Consider the following 13580-nt stretch of genomic DNA (forward strand, 5'->3'; position numbering starts at 1 on the left):
GCCCTCTTCTCATTGATTACCACCTGGAAAGAAACCATTATTTTGCTAAAATGAATTCAAATTTGACTTGAGTTTCTTTTCATCTGACCTAGTGTATTTTGTTTGTGAATTTAGTCTTCAAACAACATTGGTACAATGACTTGACTTGGTTCAACTCGGTCTTCTACAGAACATGTTTTTGTTAACCACATTGCATCTTTTGTGGTTTCATTTGAAAGGAAGATTGGTCTCACAAGGTCACTTTCAACTCCAGTGCCACTTCCTCTTCCAAATGTGTACTGATATTAAGCTTTGCACAGTCAAATGTGTATCACCAGGAAATACCCATATCTGTTGAACATACAGTTGTTCAACTTTAATGATAAGCCATAGGATTGGCTTTGAGTTGTTTTTCACACAATTGTTCATTTTCCTATAGTGACTTGGATATGCCATTTGCCAAATGGACCAAGGAGCAGGTTTGCAATTGGCTTGTGGAACAGGGCTTGGGGTCCTACCTGAATTCTGGCAAGCACTGGATTGCATCTGGCCAAACCCTTTTGCAGGCTTCTCAACAAGATCTGGAGAAGGTGACTGACTGCTTCTTTGTTTTGTTTGCGTAATGAATTCTGAGAGAGAAGTAGAGAATATGAATGTAGGATTGTTTTCTACGCCTTAAATGGGAATAGGGGGAGCCAGTAAGTGCTCTTGGAAAAATCTGGGTTTCCTGCTTCATGCTTATTTTATTTCATGGACTAAAAACAAAGGATCTGGTTGTAATGATTCCTTATGGAACACTTAAGCCACTGGGCATTTTAATGAAAAATAATTGTATGGCCATAATAATAAACCTGAAGCTCATATTTCTCAAAATCATTCTGTGGCTTTGTCATTATTAACCCGTCTCCCCAATGTAATATATGCAATTCAACTTCTCTTTGCAAAAGGCAACAACAACAAAGAAAGAGCCCTACATTTTATGTTCCATTATTTAATATTTCCCAATTATTTAATAAGAGTAGAATTCCTGTTCTGCGTCCTACAGTTCCAGTCTTACTCAGGAAGGAGCCTACTCCTGAATGTCTCACACCCCGACTAAACTAACTCCAGTGGTCTTGACCTTTTAGGGGCCTTTTATTCAGCAACTTTTTACTAGCCAGAGTTAGCATTCTGATTTAAATGTCATTGTTGGCTCTTGGATGTTCGCTTCATTTCGGAGGAATTTGCATCCATTGCCAGTGGCACCCAGCCCGTATTGACAGGATTGTAAAGCCAGTGCTTCTGTTTATGATTTCAGGAACTTGGAATCAAGCATTCACTTCATCGAAAGAAACTCCAGCTGGCATTGCAAGCTCTGGGATCTGAAGAGGAAACCAATCACGGAAAGCTGGACTTCAACTGGGTCACTAGTAAGAGGTTTTAAATTCTTAAACCCATAAATAAGGAAGCAAGCAAATAAAGAAATAATGCCGCTCTTCCTTTTTGAACACAAGGATAGGCATTCTGTGGCATGTTAACAACACAGATTTTTGTCCTTTAGGATGGTTGGATGACATTGGCCTCCCCCAGTACAAGACTCAGTTTGATGAAGGCCGGGTAGATGGTCGAATGCTCCACTACATGACCATCGTAAGTGATTTCCTTCTGGGGTGTGGGGGTTTTCACAAGGATTCACCAGAGTTTGAATATGTTGCTTTAACTTGAAGATAGGGGCAAGAATATTTCCCATTAGGTTTAAATTGTAGGATTTGGTGGTTGCAACAGCGTTGGAGGATTTGAAACGCAATTTAAGTCAAACTTTCCAGAAAACTGATTTCATGTATAATCAATATTGTAGACATTGAAGTGTACCCTTTGAATGAGTGAATTGTATGGTGAATGAATTAAATTTTATGTTTCTTTTAAATAGAGTATAGAGATTTTAATCCTTGGCAGTTTCTAAATTTTATATTCCTACTAGAGTCCCAGTGCACGAAATTCGTGCATGGGGGGTGTCCCTCAGCCATGGCTGCACCCTCTCCAATCTGGGACCCCTCTCACAATCCAACCGCTCACCTGTCTGCCTGCCTGATTGCCCCTAACCGTTTCTGCCTGCCAGCCTAATCACCTCCTAACCACTCTCCTACCAGCTTGATCAACACCTAACTGCCCTCCCCTGCCGACCTGGTCACCCCTAATTGCTCTCCCCTGCCAGCCTGATCACCCCAACTTCCTTCCCCTGCAGGCATGGTTACATCCAACTACCCTCTCCTGCAGGCCTGGTCCCTCCCAACTGCCCTCCCCTGCAGGTCTGGTCACCCCTAACTGCCTTCCCCTACAGGCCTGGTTCCCCTCAACTGCCCTCGCCTGCAGGCCTGGTCCCCCCTCAGTAGCCCTCTCCTGCAGGCCTTGTCTCCCCTTACTGCCTTCCCCTGCCAGCCATCTTGTGGTTGCCATCTTGTGTCCACATGGGGTAGCCATCTTTGACCACATGGGGGCTGCCATCTTGTGTGTTGTAGTGATGGTCAATTTGCTATATTACTCTTTTATTAGATAGGATGTGCAGTGACCACTCAGAAAAGGCTACGCTTCTGGCTTGAAATCCTCAGGGATGTATACTCTCTTCCCTCCCACATTTGAGAACTGTTACCTGGAACCTTCTTACTTCTGCCCAGTTCTGCTAGAGCGGAGTCGCCCCCCCCTTCCCCTTTACCTCCCTAGTAAAGAAGTAGGGGAAAGGTCAACTTTCACTCTGATTCCTTCGTTATGGTTTCATATGTCTAGCCTTTTGCCCCAGGAGTAGAAGGACTTCTCCCTGATTTACAACAGTGGGGAGAGATGGATTCCAGGAGAACATGTTCTAGATGCCACCGTACTACCAGGGTTCTACCCGACATACTTTTACTGGAATGTGTTTTTTGTGTGTGTGTATGAGCTGGGCTATGGATTCAACCACTGTATCTCCTTTAAATAAATTGAAAGTTTCAAACAGCTAATTTAAATGGGAATTTTCCAATATTAAGAAACTTGGAGATCAGCTCATGGGATTTGCTTTATTCTCTATCATTGAACCAAGTCCATATCTTGGTGCATACATCATGTAACACTAACAGTTGGTATGTTGCACATTTGCTGTGTGCCAGACACTTTACTGGGAATCAATACTGAAGTCTCAGCAGTCCTTGAGTTAGCATTCTTATTATCCTCAGTTTTTATATGAAGAAGTGAAGGTACCCACAAATCAGGTAACTTGACCAAACTTCCACAGTTACAGAGTAGGAGAAGCATCATACGCCATTTGAGCCTTCACAGTTTCCAGACCCCTGCTCTTGATATTTTACAGCTCCACCTGGAGCAAACACAGAAAACATTGGCTTGCCTAACTAGGTCTAAGTATGCTCCCCTGGGAATGTGAGCAAATTTAGGCTTAAAATCTTTATAAAAAGCATATCTATAACTCTCATAGTTATCTTATATACTAAAAGCATATTGACCAAACAGCCAAACAGCGAAAAACCACCCGTACGACCATCCAGGACCACACTATGACACGCCCTGGCACCAGGCCAGCCAAGGCGAGTGCGAAGCAATTGGTCAGGGGTCTGACCATTGCCCCAGGATCACTCTGCAGAGGGAGGCATGGGCCACTGGCCGGCAGGGCAGTCAATCAGGAGGGCTTCACCCAATCACTCCAAAGAGGAAGGCCCAGGTCTGTGGCAGGTGGGTGGGACCTCCCTCGGTGAGGGAAGCCTAGGTCCCGGGTGCCAGTGGACCGGAGGGAAGCATGGGTACCGGGAGAAGGAAAGCCTACTCTTGCATGAATTTCATGCACCGGGCCTTTACTAAATAAATCAATTACCTTATAAAATTGGATCCTGGAAGTTCTAAATCATAAAACATCTGTTTTTAATGTGGTATCCTGGATTGGATCCTGGGACAGAAAAAGGACCTTCATGAAGAAAAAAAAACCTGTTGAAATATGAATGAAGTCTGTAGTTTGGTTAATTTTATTATTGTTTATGTTAATTTCTTAGTTTTAATTAATATGCTATAGTTATATGTTAACACTAAGGGAAACTGCATGAAAGGTAGATGGAACTCTCTGTACTATTTTTGGCAACTCTTCCGAAAATCTAAAAGTACTTAAAAATATTTTTAAAAAGATTTTTTAAAAGATTTTTAAATTTTTTTATTAAAAAAGGAATGGTCCCTACTTTTGAAATCCCTTAAGCTATTAACGTTTTATTGACATTATGAACATTATGCATTTATGTGTTTTTTTTTAATCTGATAGATTTTAAGTTGAAAATAGCACACAAGCAAATGTTTTAAATGCTCAATCTTAAGATTGTCAATTGTCTTTTCTAATTTATAAGATACTACCTTTAAGAAATTAATCCAGAAAAACTTTGGAAAGAATTCACTTAGTAGCCTTTAAGGATTTAAACTGATTGCCTAGCATTTAAAAACTATTTTTATAATAGATTAATATTTTTTCCTGATAAGAAATGTTATCAATAAGATGTGTCTAACATGGTTGTTTTCCTTGTTTACCTTCTGGGTGTATTTGGATGTAGACCTGTGCTTATGTTGACACTGCCACCCAAATCACCTTCTTCTACAATCATTTGTTTTGGTGTGTTTGGTATGTTTGAAATGTGCCCAGTAACCACAGACTGGCCAAAGGTATTCCTTGAAGGAAATGAATGGTGATATGTGTGGATACTTATAGCTTCTTAATTTCTTTACACTCAACTCTGAACAAGACCTTTGCTTTGGTTGATATAGATGTTCTAAAAGTGTCTATAGTGTCTGCTGGACAACACGAACAAATCTAGAGCCAGAGATTTCTTGAGGCTGTGGGGAGAGTGTGTGACCACTCTTCTGGTTTTCCCCCAAAACGGATGTGTCTGAGCTCAGAAAAGCAAGCCTCAACAGTCAGTGAACATCACTTCCTCTTAGCTATCTGCTTTCTCAAAGCAGGTCACCATTTGTCATGACCCAGCGAGTGTTTTCAAACTGTGTGTTTCAGAGTGAAGGGGTCCCACAAGCCTGTCCCAGAATGTTTGGGACAGAAATAGATGGAAGTCAGTGTCTGTTGGAACAACATTAATTTTGGTTTTCTGATATATTGGGGTCCTAGAGAAGATATTGATTCAAACAAGAAAAAGCTATTAAATAAAAGCTTGGAACACAACGACAAGCCATTGGTGTTTATTAGGAGAGGGGCTTGTCCACTTCTTTGTACATTTTTGAGACTCCCGTGAGGAGGTCATCCTGCTCAATGAGCCCCGCGTTCTGCTCTTTCCTGCAGGATGACTTGCTGTCTTTGAAGGTCGTGAGTGTGCTGCATCATCTGAGCATCAAAAGGGCCATCCAGGTCCTGAGGATCAACAACTTTGAACCCAACTGTCTACGGAGGCGGCCGTCTGATGAGGTAGTGTTCGCGTTGAGGGTTACTCAGCACGCTCCTTCCACACATATGACTGTCCTGTGTGCAGTACTGAAACCCCTTTCTTTTTGGAAACGGCGGGAGGGCTGCTGGGTTCCTCAGAGCCTCACACCCAGCCTCATTTACGTCTCCGGCTTTGTTTTCCTGTATTCCTTCCCTTCCTCCCAGGGTGGTTCTACCTGGGTCATGGAAGCCAAGGGCTGTGTTTTAGTTTCCCTTCCTCCTTTTCTTGTGTGTATTTCATTTTCCTCCCTTCTTAAACCAGAGGCTTAAATATCACTATAAAGACTTCCTTTCCTAAAGCACTGCTCTAATGGTGTGTAAAAAAAAAAAGGTTGAGCCGAAACCAGTTTGGCTCAGTGGATAGAGCATCAGCCTAGGGACTCAAGGGTCCCAGGTTCGATTCCGGTCAAGGGCATGTACGTTGGTTGCAGGCACATTCCCAGTAGGAGATGTGCAGGAGGCAGCTGGTCAATGTTTCTCTCTCATCGATGTTTCTAACTCTCTATAATTCTCTATCCTTCTCTCTTCCTCTCTGTAAAAAAATCAATAAAATATATTAAAATTTAAAAAAAGCTTGAAACTTTGTGACCATCTTCTTTCAAAGAGAACTCAAATTAGCAACCACTTTTTTACCCTCTTCGTAAACATTTAGTGGGAGGACAAGAAACACCGTTCTGTGGGGCAGACTTTTGGACGGAACGTGCAGGTGGAATATGAGGAATTGCAGTCAGTGATTGAAGCTCTTGGTGTCCTCTGTCCCATAGAACAGCATCACCCCCTCAGAGGTGCAGCAGTGGACCAACCACCGGGTGATGGAGTGGCTGCGTTCCGTGGACCTGGCAGAGTATGCCCCCAATCTCAGAGGCAGTGGTGTCCACGGTGGGCTCATGGTAAAAACCTGATTTAATTTGAAATTGATTTTTTATCATTTTGTCTCCTTTAATCTAATGAGTAGAAATGTATCAGTTTACTTATTATAACCCTAAAGATGTCTAACCCAACCCTACTGCACTATTCCTAGTGAATTTGTACTTTCAACATGTGTTTCCCTTATTTTTTACTATTACATAACTCTAGGTCAGATTTAAACTCTTTTCTGCTAGATAACATCTGGCTGCTGGCTCTCATATCATGTGTTAAAACCTCTGCAAAGATACAGATTGTATTTCTGCTCACAGATGTTGCAAAGAAGTTGGCTGCCAAAAGCATCCCAAAGGTTCAGTTGGTTAGAGCATCGTCCCAATACGCCAAGGTTGCGGGTTTGATTCCTGGCCAGGCACATTTAAGAATCAACCAATGAATGCATAAATAAGTGGAACAACAAATCAATATTTCTCCAACTCTCTCTCAAATCAATTAAAAAAACGAAACAAACAAATAAAATAAAAAAAACAACACCTGTTTTCAATGATATCCCAAATGCAATACCTCAGAGAGGTAGAAGCCTTGACTCAGTCATGCCTGGATGTCAGGACCAGCTCTCCTCTCACTAGCTCGGGCAGAATAAAGAAAAGAAATGTCAGTTAAAGATGTAAGTCCATACTCAGTGAATATCACTGACTAGGTCATTGGAGATAACTAAATGAAAGAGTTTTGCAAATTATAAAGCACAGTGCAGACATGTGTGATATGCTGTGCCTTACACAATCTTTATTTTCTTACAGGTTCTAGAGCCCCGTTTTAATGTGGAAACAATGGCTCAGCTGTTGAACATCCCGCCCAGTAAGACCCTGTTGAGAAGACATTTGGCCACTCATTTCAACCTCCTGATTGGTGCTGAGGCCCAACACCAGAAGCGTGATGCCATGGAGTTACCAGATTATGTTCTTTTAACAGCCACTGCCAAAGTGAAGGTTGGTTCAAGCTCACATCATGTAATAATTGGTTATACCAAAAATGAGAGCAAAGGTTCAATTCTGTTATCCTGCTATCCCATTTTCTGAGATTTACTAAGTTTTGTGGATGGGTTGAAGATATATGTATCTTTAACACTAATCAATAAAATACAATTCTGAAGGTTTTCTTCTGGGGAATTTTTGCTAAAAATCATTTATTTTATTAGGGTTAACAATAATAAAGAACATGATGTTGGTTTCTATAATAGATACATTGCCAAGGCAGAGAGCCCATAACTTGGGCCCAAATATTGATTGCACTAGTCCTATTTTTGCTGTAGATAAATCATGTATATGAGTTGCCTTTCTCCTCATACAGATTCTGCTTGTCTGGCCTATAATTGGCCAAACTTGCAAGTTAGACAAAGGCACAGCAGCAGAGAATGGATATTCCTAGTTTGCCTAGACTTATAGATCATACGAATTTCAGACTCCTTTTTCTTCTTTTAAATGACTCCTGTGCTAACTCTTCTGCATGTTATCTCAACCAGCTTAATGTATATATAGGAAATTAGACTCTTTCACAAATATGGGTCAAGTTCTTTTTTTAAAAAATATATATTTTTATTGATTTCAGAGAGGAAAGAAGAGGGAGAGAGAAGAAAAAAACACACATCAATGATGAGAGAGAATTATTGATTGGCTACCTCCTGCATGCCCCCTACTGGGGATCAAGCAGCAACTAGGGCATGTGTCCTTGACAGGAATCGAACTGGGAACCCTTCAGTCCGCAGGCCAGTCCCTTCCACTAAGGCAAACCAGCTAGAGCTCAAGTTCTTTTTTTTTTTTAACCCCTTCTACTTGCTTGACATTCTCTCTTTATCTCCCTTCCTCCTTTAGAAGATGTGCCAGATTTGAAACCTCTGAGAGATTCTGTTCTATATAAATTCTCTGTATCAGCCAATCACCATCTACTTAATAGTTTCCATAACCACCCAGTGATGAAGATGTAGTTTCTCTTCTAAATATCATGGAAGTTTTTTCTCCCAAAGAGCAAGAATTATTTTAGCAGTCACCACCCTGTTATAGAAGCTTAACAAGCATATAAGATAATCACAGCCCCACCCAAAAAGAAAATACAATAAGGGCCATTTTCTTTTGCTGATCTTAGCCTGGAAAACCTTGTAAAATTGTACTTAGCCCTGAGGAATCTCATTTGCATTAAGCACTATTTAAGCAAAAATAAGGCTCTTTGCATATTTTGCTTTTATTGCTGTGACTACCCAGCTTGTTGGAGTGAATAAGGAGAACAAATGTAATCCTCCAAGATAATTAACAGGGATCATTGATCAGATTTGGATGCATCAGTCACAGGCTTATGATGCCTTCGTTTGTTATACAAATTTAATCATTCAGTTGCTTTTCTCTGTGTGATTAAATTATACATGTTATTAGTCCTTTTTTTTTTTTTATATGAATTTTATCTAATTTCTGGATGGTATCGTTTTCTTTCTTTTAAAGCCAAAGAAACTCACCTTCAGCAATTTTGGGAATCTGAGAAAGAAGAAACAGGAAGATGGGGAAGAATATGTTTGTCCAATGGAGTTGGGACAGGCATCAGGAAGTGTATCTAAGAAAGGACCCAAAGCTGGCCTGGACATGCGCCTGTATGACGAAGATGACTTGGACCGGTTAGAGCAGGTAAGTGCAACGTCACCTACCAATTTTCAAGTTCTCCCTGCATTCAAACACTCAATGGAAACTTCTTGTATTGTGTCTGTGAAGCAAGGAAGTTTTCTTCCAATGCTTAAGAATAAAAATAATAATAAAATAACGGTGAACACTTGCAGACTATATCCCAGGCACTTTCCTATGCACTTAACATATATTAATGTTCACAGTAACCCTAAAACATGGGGAGTATTCTCATCTTAATTTTAGAGAGAAGGACAGGGGCACAGAGAAATTAAGTAACTTACCTCAGATAGAAGAGCTGAGATTCCAACTTGTCAGGCTGGCTTCCAACCCTGCGCCTTCCCTACGTTACCCTGGCAGTTTTAAGGAAATCTGAGTATGAAAACGAGTCAGGCATGGACAGCTCATACTACTTAGCCTTTTCAGTACAAAGTCATGGGACCGAAAATTGCCCTTTAATCCGTAATCCCTTGGTGCCATTGTCAGCATCAGAGCATTCAGTCTGGGAAGTGCCATTAAAGTGTTTCTTCTGAATTCCCACATCTACTCACAGCAGCGCAAGGAGATTACCATCAGACGTATCCCATTGTTTTTATCCCGTTCAGCACAACTCGCATTATTCTTTCTCAGATGTTTGTTCACTTTGCCGCACTTTCCTTGAAATTGTCACCTTGTGGTGTGCTCTTTGCAGATGGAAGATTCCGAAGGGACAGTGAGGCAGATAGGTGCGTTCTCGGAAGGCATCAACAACCTCACGGTAAGTTGGCGAAATGAGTTTCGAATCTCGTTCTAAAAATACGTTTGCAAGTCACACCAAGGGTCTGTGCGTGGAGCGCAGTGTGTGTAACTCCCTCTCCTTGTTTCCCAGCACATGTTAAAGGAAGATGACATGTTTAAAGATTTCGCTGCCCGGTCCCCCAGCACCAGCATTACTGACGAAGACTCAAATGTTTGACCGCAGCACCTGGACGAGCATGAGGAGCCCTTGGTCTCTTTCCACTTTGTTTCTACACTCACAGTACATCCAGCAAGGAGCGGGTGGTGTATGGTTTATCAATCTGCGTCTGCTCATTTAGAAGTGGAACTGGAAAGCAGGGCATCTGTGCCTATTTTAAAGCTGCCACAGAAAGTGAGACACTGGTGAATGAGAGTATACTTGTTTCTCCTCTATTTAATGTAAAAATCTGTGATATATTCTATTTAAAGTGTTGCATCTACCGTGAGAGGACTTTACTGTAGTGTTTCCGGTCATGTTCACAGTATGGAGGGCTTGGGAGAGAGGGAACTCTCCGGTGGCTGATTCTGTCACGTCTGTGTAGCCACCGCAGCCGAGCACATGCTTTGAAAATCGGAATGTGGGATCTCTTTAAGATCCAGCGTGCCCTCTAAATGCCAGCCAGCCACGCCTCCACTTGCCTCCTCGTGTCCTGTTTTTATATATTTTTCTAAATATATGTATATATTTAGTACACAGAACATAGAACTTTTATTTTGTGACACACCTAAGGAAGATGGTAAAACAAAAAAAAAAAAATCACATTGAAAAAAATACAGTGATCCAATTTTTCATATGCCAGCTGGTTCTTGGCCAGGTCAGGATACTCTTTCTTTCTCCACAACCGAATTTTAATGATGTTGATCACTCGGACTAAATTAGTGTATATGAAACAACTCTTCATCGATAAACCCATCACATTCTCATTGTTGGTTTGTTTATTTTTTTAAGAATTTCATCCTTAATCTTGGATTCTTTTAAACTCATAAGGAAGAACTTGAGGAACGTTTACATTCTGTTAACCTGAACGCATTCAGAAGCTGCCCCAAAATTTGTAGAAATGATTTCTGAAGAAACCAAAACAAAAACCTTTACAGTATTAAGCTTCTTATTTTCCTCTTTGCTAGATTAGACCATTGTCTCAAAATACCAGCAGCCTGACTAATGTACATTGCCGAGACTACCCATGAATGGAAGAAATCCTTTTAAAAAAAAAAGTTGAATATCTGTCTGAACATTTTGTCTCAATCAGAATTTAATAACTCTGAAGCTGGAAAAGAATGCCTATCTTGTGATAATAAAATGTAGTTCATGTTTTTCCATAGCACAGGGCCCAAATATTCTTTATAAAGAGTATACAAAGCTGCAGCACAAACTGTCACTGTTTATTATTCCTTTTAGGGGTATCAGAAAAAATGTTCTATTTTTTTATTCAGTACTACATCATTACCATGATAGCCAACTGTGGTAAAGACTGGTTTTCACAAATTGGCGTAGGGGTGGGCAGTTCAGTTCAGTACCAGTGGGCTTACTTACAAACTATATTTGAATGTCATGATACGATCTTTCAATTTATCAGCAAGTTACCAAGCTTTTCGTCAAGGAGCCTATAATACTACACTACTATTTATTCATGACTAAAATAATTTGATGCTAACAATAATCTTTTGCTCCCTACCATTCATTATTTGGTAACTGTATTGGACTCTTAATGTACTTGTGTTTTATTTTAATGTGGATATATGTCACCATTTGAAAAACAAATTGGATATTCCAACCTGGTTAAAATACCAGGAGACTGTTACAGAGGCCAAATATTCTTTATTCGGGACATTGTAGCATAACTGATGTTGTGTGGTGAGGTTAAAAGTTTTTTGATGATATATATTTTATTTACAAAGTATTATACACTGCTGATATCACCATAAGAAAAGAAATAAAGTCAGCTGATACTTGCCTCATATTTTTAGTGTCTGTTAATTTGTTTCCCTTTGTTCAGTATAACCAGTAGGCTTTATTTTTGATATAAAGAACAATAACAAACTCCTGACAGTTCACAAACTCCCATAAAATACTTTGTGTGGGGTTCATAGCATGTGCCAACAGGTAGAAATATGAGACGTTTGTTTGAGAAATGCTTTTGTGGAAGGAAGCACAAGCCATTGAGCTAGGAGGTGAGGAGTCATGGCAGAGAGGATCCTGGAAAAGCAAAAGGAAATGGCTCACCTTCAGATTTGAAGAAGTTAGTTGTAGAACCCAGCTGGCATGGCTCAGTGGTTGAGCATCAACCTATGAACCAAGTAGTAATGGTTAGATTCCCAGTCAGGGTACTTGCCTGGGTTGCAGGCTCCATCCCCAGTGGGTGGTGTGCAGGAGGCAGTTGATCAATGATTCTCTCTCGTCATTGATGTTTCTCTCTCTCCCTCTTCTTTCCTCTCTGAAACCTATAAAAAAAATTTTTAATGAACATTTAAAAAGAAGTTAGTTGTAGAAAGTATATAGTTCTTTAAGGAATTAAATGATATTTTTAATTGAACTGAAATTTGGAAAGATCTTGGAAAAAATGACCAAATAGGAAAAGTAGGGTGACTATAACCAGAGAAGAAGAGATGCTTTTTGTGAAAGTTAGTATCTCTCACTTAGTAATCCGGCAGGAATCTGCATGAATAAAACACACCCAGTTGGCAAACAGGGAGAGCTATTTGTTTAGTTGTGTGCATATATGCTTAGCTACACCAAATAAGCTGCGGAGTTAGAAAACTGGGACCACATTCACAGATACGACTTCACTGCAGGACATTCACTCGGAGAAAGAAGTCATTCAGAACAAAGGCCACATGTTTGGTATCTGGAAGCGGTATTGATTGGGTGCAGAGGAAATGGGGCAGAAACAGTCCCAACAGCCGTCTCCCAAGGACAGCCAAGAGGTTCTCAGCGTCTGTGAGGTGTTCAGTGGAGCTATCGCGCATGCCGCTCAGAAACTGGAGGAGTTCCTTGGATTTGAAGACCCTCTGAGCAATCTGAGCCCGGCTCCAGACACTCTGAATGAGATCTTCTTAATCCACTTCGTCACTTTCTGCCAAGAAAAGGGCGTGGATGAGTGGCTCACCACCACCAAGATGACCAAGCACCAAGCCTTCCTGTTTGGGGCCGATTGGATTTGGACCTTTTGGGGATCTGATAAGCAGATAAGGCTCCAGCTGGCGGTACAGACTCTGCCTATGTCTTCTCTTCCTCCTGTTGCGTCTAAGCCTTGTGAGTCCTCCAATCCAGAATCCAGGGCAGAGTCTTCCCGGAAGAGCAGATTTGAAAAGCTAGACGAATTCTGTAGCTTGATAGGAGAGGATTGTCTGGGCCTGTTTCTCATCTTTGGGGTGCCAGGAAAACCTAAAGACATCAGAGGGGTTGTCCTGGACAGCGTCAAAAGGGAGATGGCCAGGGGCCGTTTGCCAGGAGGGAAGGCTGTGGCACAATTTGTTCTGCAAACGAAAGACTGTGTCTCCGTTAGGGAGCTGCTTGGAAACTGTCTGAGTAAGAAAGATGGGCTGCGAGAGGTGGGTAAGGCATATATTAGTGTCCTCTGAATTGGGTTTGTGTGATGAGACTGGCCTGTGAGATGAAAAGGAAAAGATATTTTCTCCTAGTAAGCAAGCTCTTCCACTTGCATCATCCCAGCATGTAATTCCCCTTCCCTCTCCCACATTGAATGAAATGATCACCTGGACAAAACATATTAGTGTCATGATTATGGATGGAGATTTCCATGTTGTTGGGAAAACTGACAATTGAGATTACTCTTTCATTTATTTACTCAATAATAAAAATGGGAGGAGAGAACAATAAAGTCACCCTTAACGTTTGA

The 13580-nt window shown here is 41.0% G+C and overlaps 2 protein-coding genes across 14 annotated transcripts in view; both read left to right on the plus strand.

Moving 5' to 3' along the window:
* The window catches only part of PPFIBP1 (PPFIA binding protein 1), a 169445-nt gene extending 158982 nt beyond the window's left edge, over window positions 1–10463 (plus strand). For all 13 annotated transcript variants that reach the window (XM_036454645.2, XM_036454644.2, XM_036454647.2 and 10 more), the window contains 9 exons: window positions 419–569; window positions 1277–1388; window positions 1520–1608; window positions 5273–5395; window positions 6178–6303; window positions 7078–7266; window positions 8770–8949; window positions 9635–9700; window positions 9812–10463. In XM_036454645.2, coding sequence (XP_036310538.1) covers window positions 419–569; window positions 1277–1388; window positions 1520–1608; window positions 5273–5395; window positions 6178–6303; window positions 7078–7266; window positions 8770–8949; window positions 9635–9700; window positions 9812–9898 — 1123 coding nt within the window. In that variant the 3' untranslated portion in view covers window positions 9899–10463. The remainder of the gene's footprint in view (window positions 1–418; window positions 570–1276; window positions 1389–1519; window positions 1609–5272; window positions 5396–6177; window positions 6304–7077; window positions 7267–8769; window positions 8950–9634; window positions 9701–9811) is intronic.
* A 1981-nt stretch (window positions 10464–12444) lies between these two features.
* On the plus strand, window positions 12445–13580 carry REP15 (RAB15 effector protein). The gene has a single exon (XM_036458323.2). The coding sequence runs from the start codon at window positions 12598–12600 to the stop codon at window positions 13300–13302; it is 705 nt and encodes a 234-aa protein (XP_036314216.1). The 5' UTR covers window positions 12445–12597; the 3' UTR covers window positions 13303–13580.

The sequence above is a fragment of the Pipistrellus kuhlii genome, unplaced genomic scaffold, assembly GCF_014108245.1.
Source record: "Pipistrellus kuhlii isolate mPipKuh1 unplaced genomic scaffold, mPipKuh1.p scaffold_m20_p_3, whole genome shotgun sequence".
Taxonomy (NCBI): domain Eukaryota; kingdom Metazoa; phylum Chordata; class Mammalia; order Chiroptera; family Vespertilionidae; genus Pipistrellus; species Pipistrellus kuhlii.

Excerpts from the sequence above, each read along its gene's own strand:
- REP15 (XM_036458323.2), top strand. The coding sequence starts at position 12,598 with ATGGGGCAGAAACAGTCCCAACAGCCGTCTCCCAAGGACAGCCAAGAG.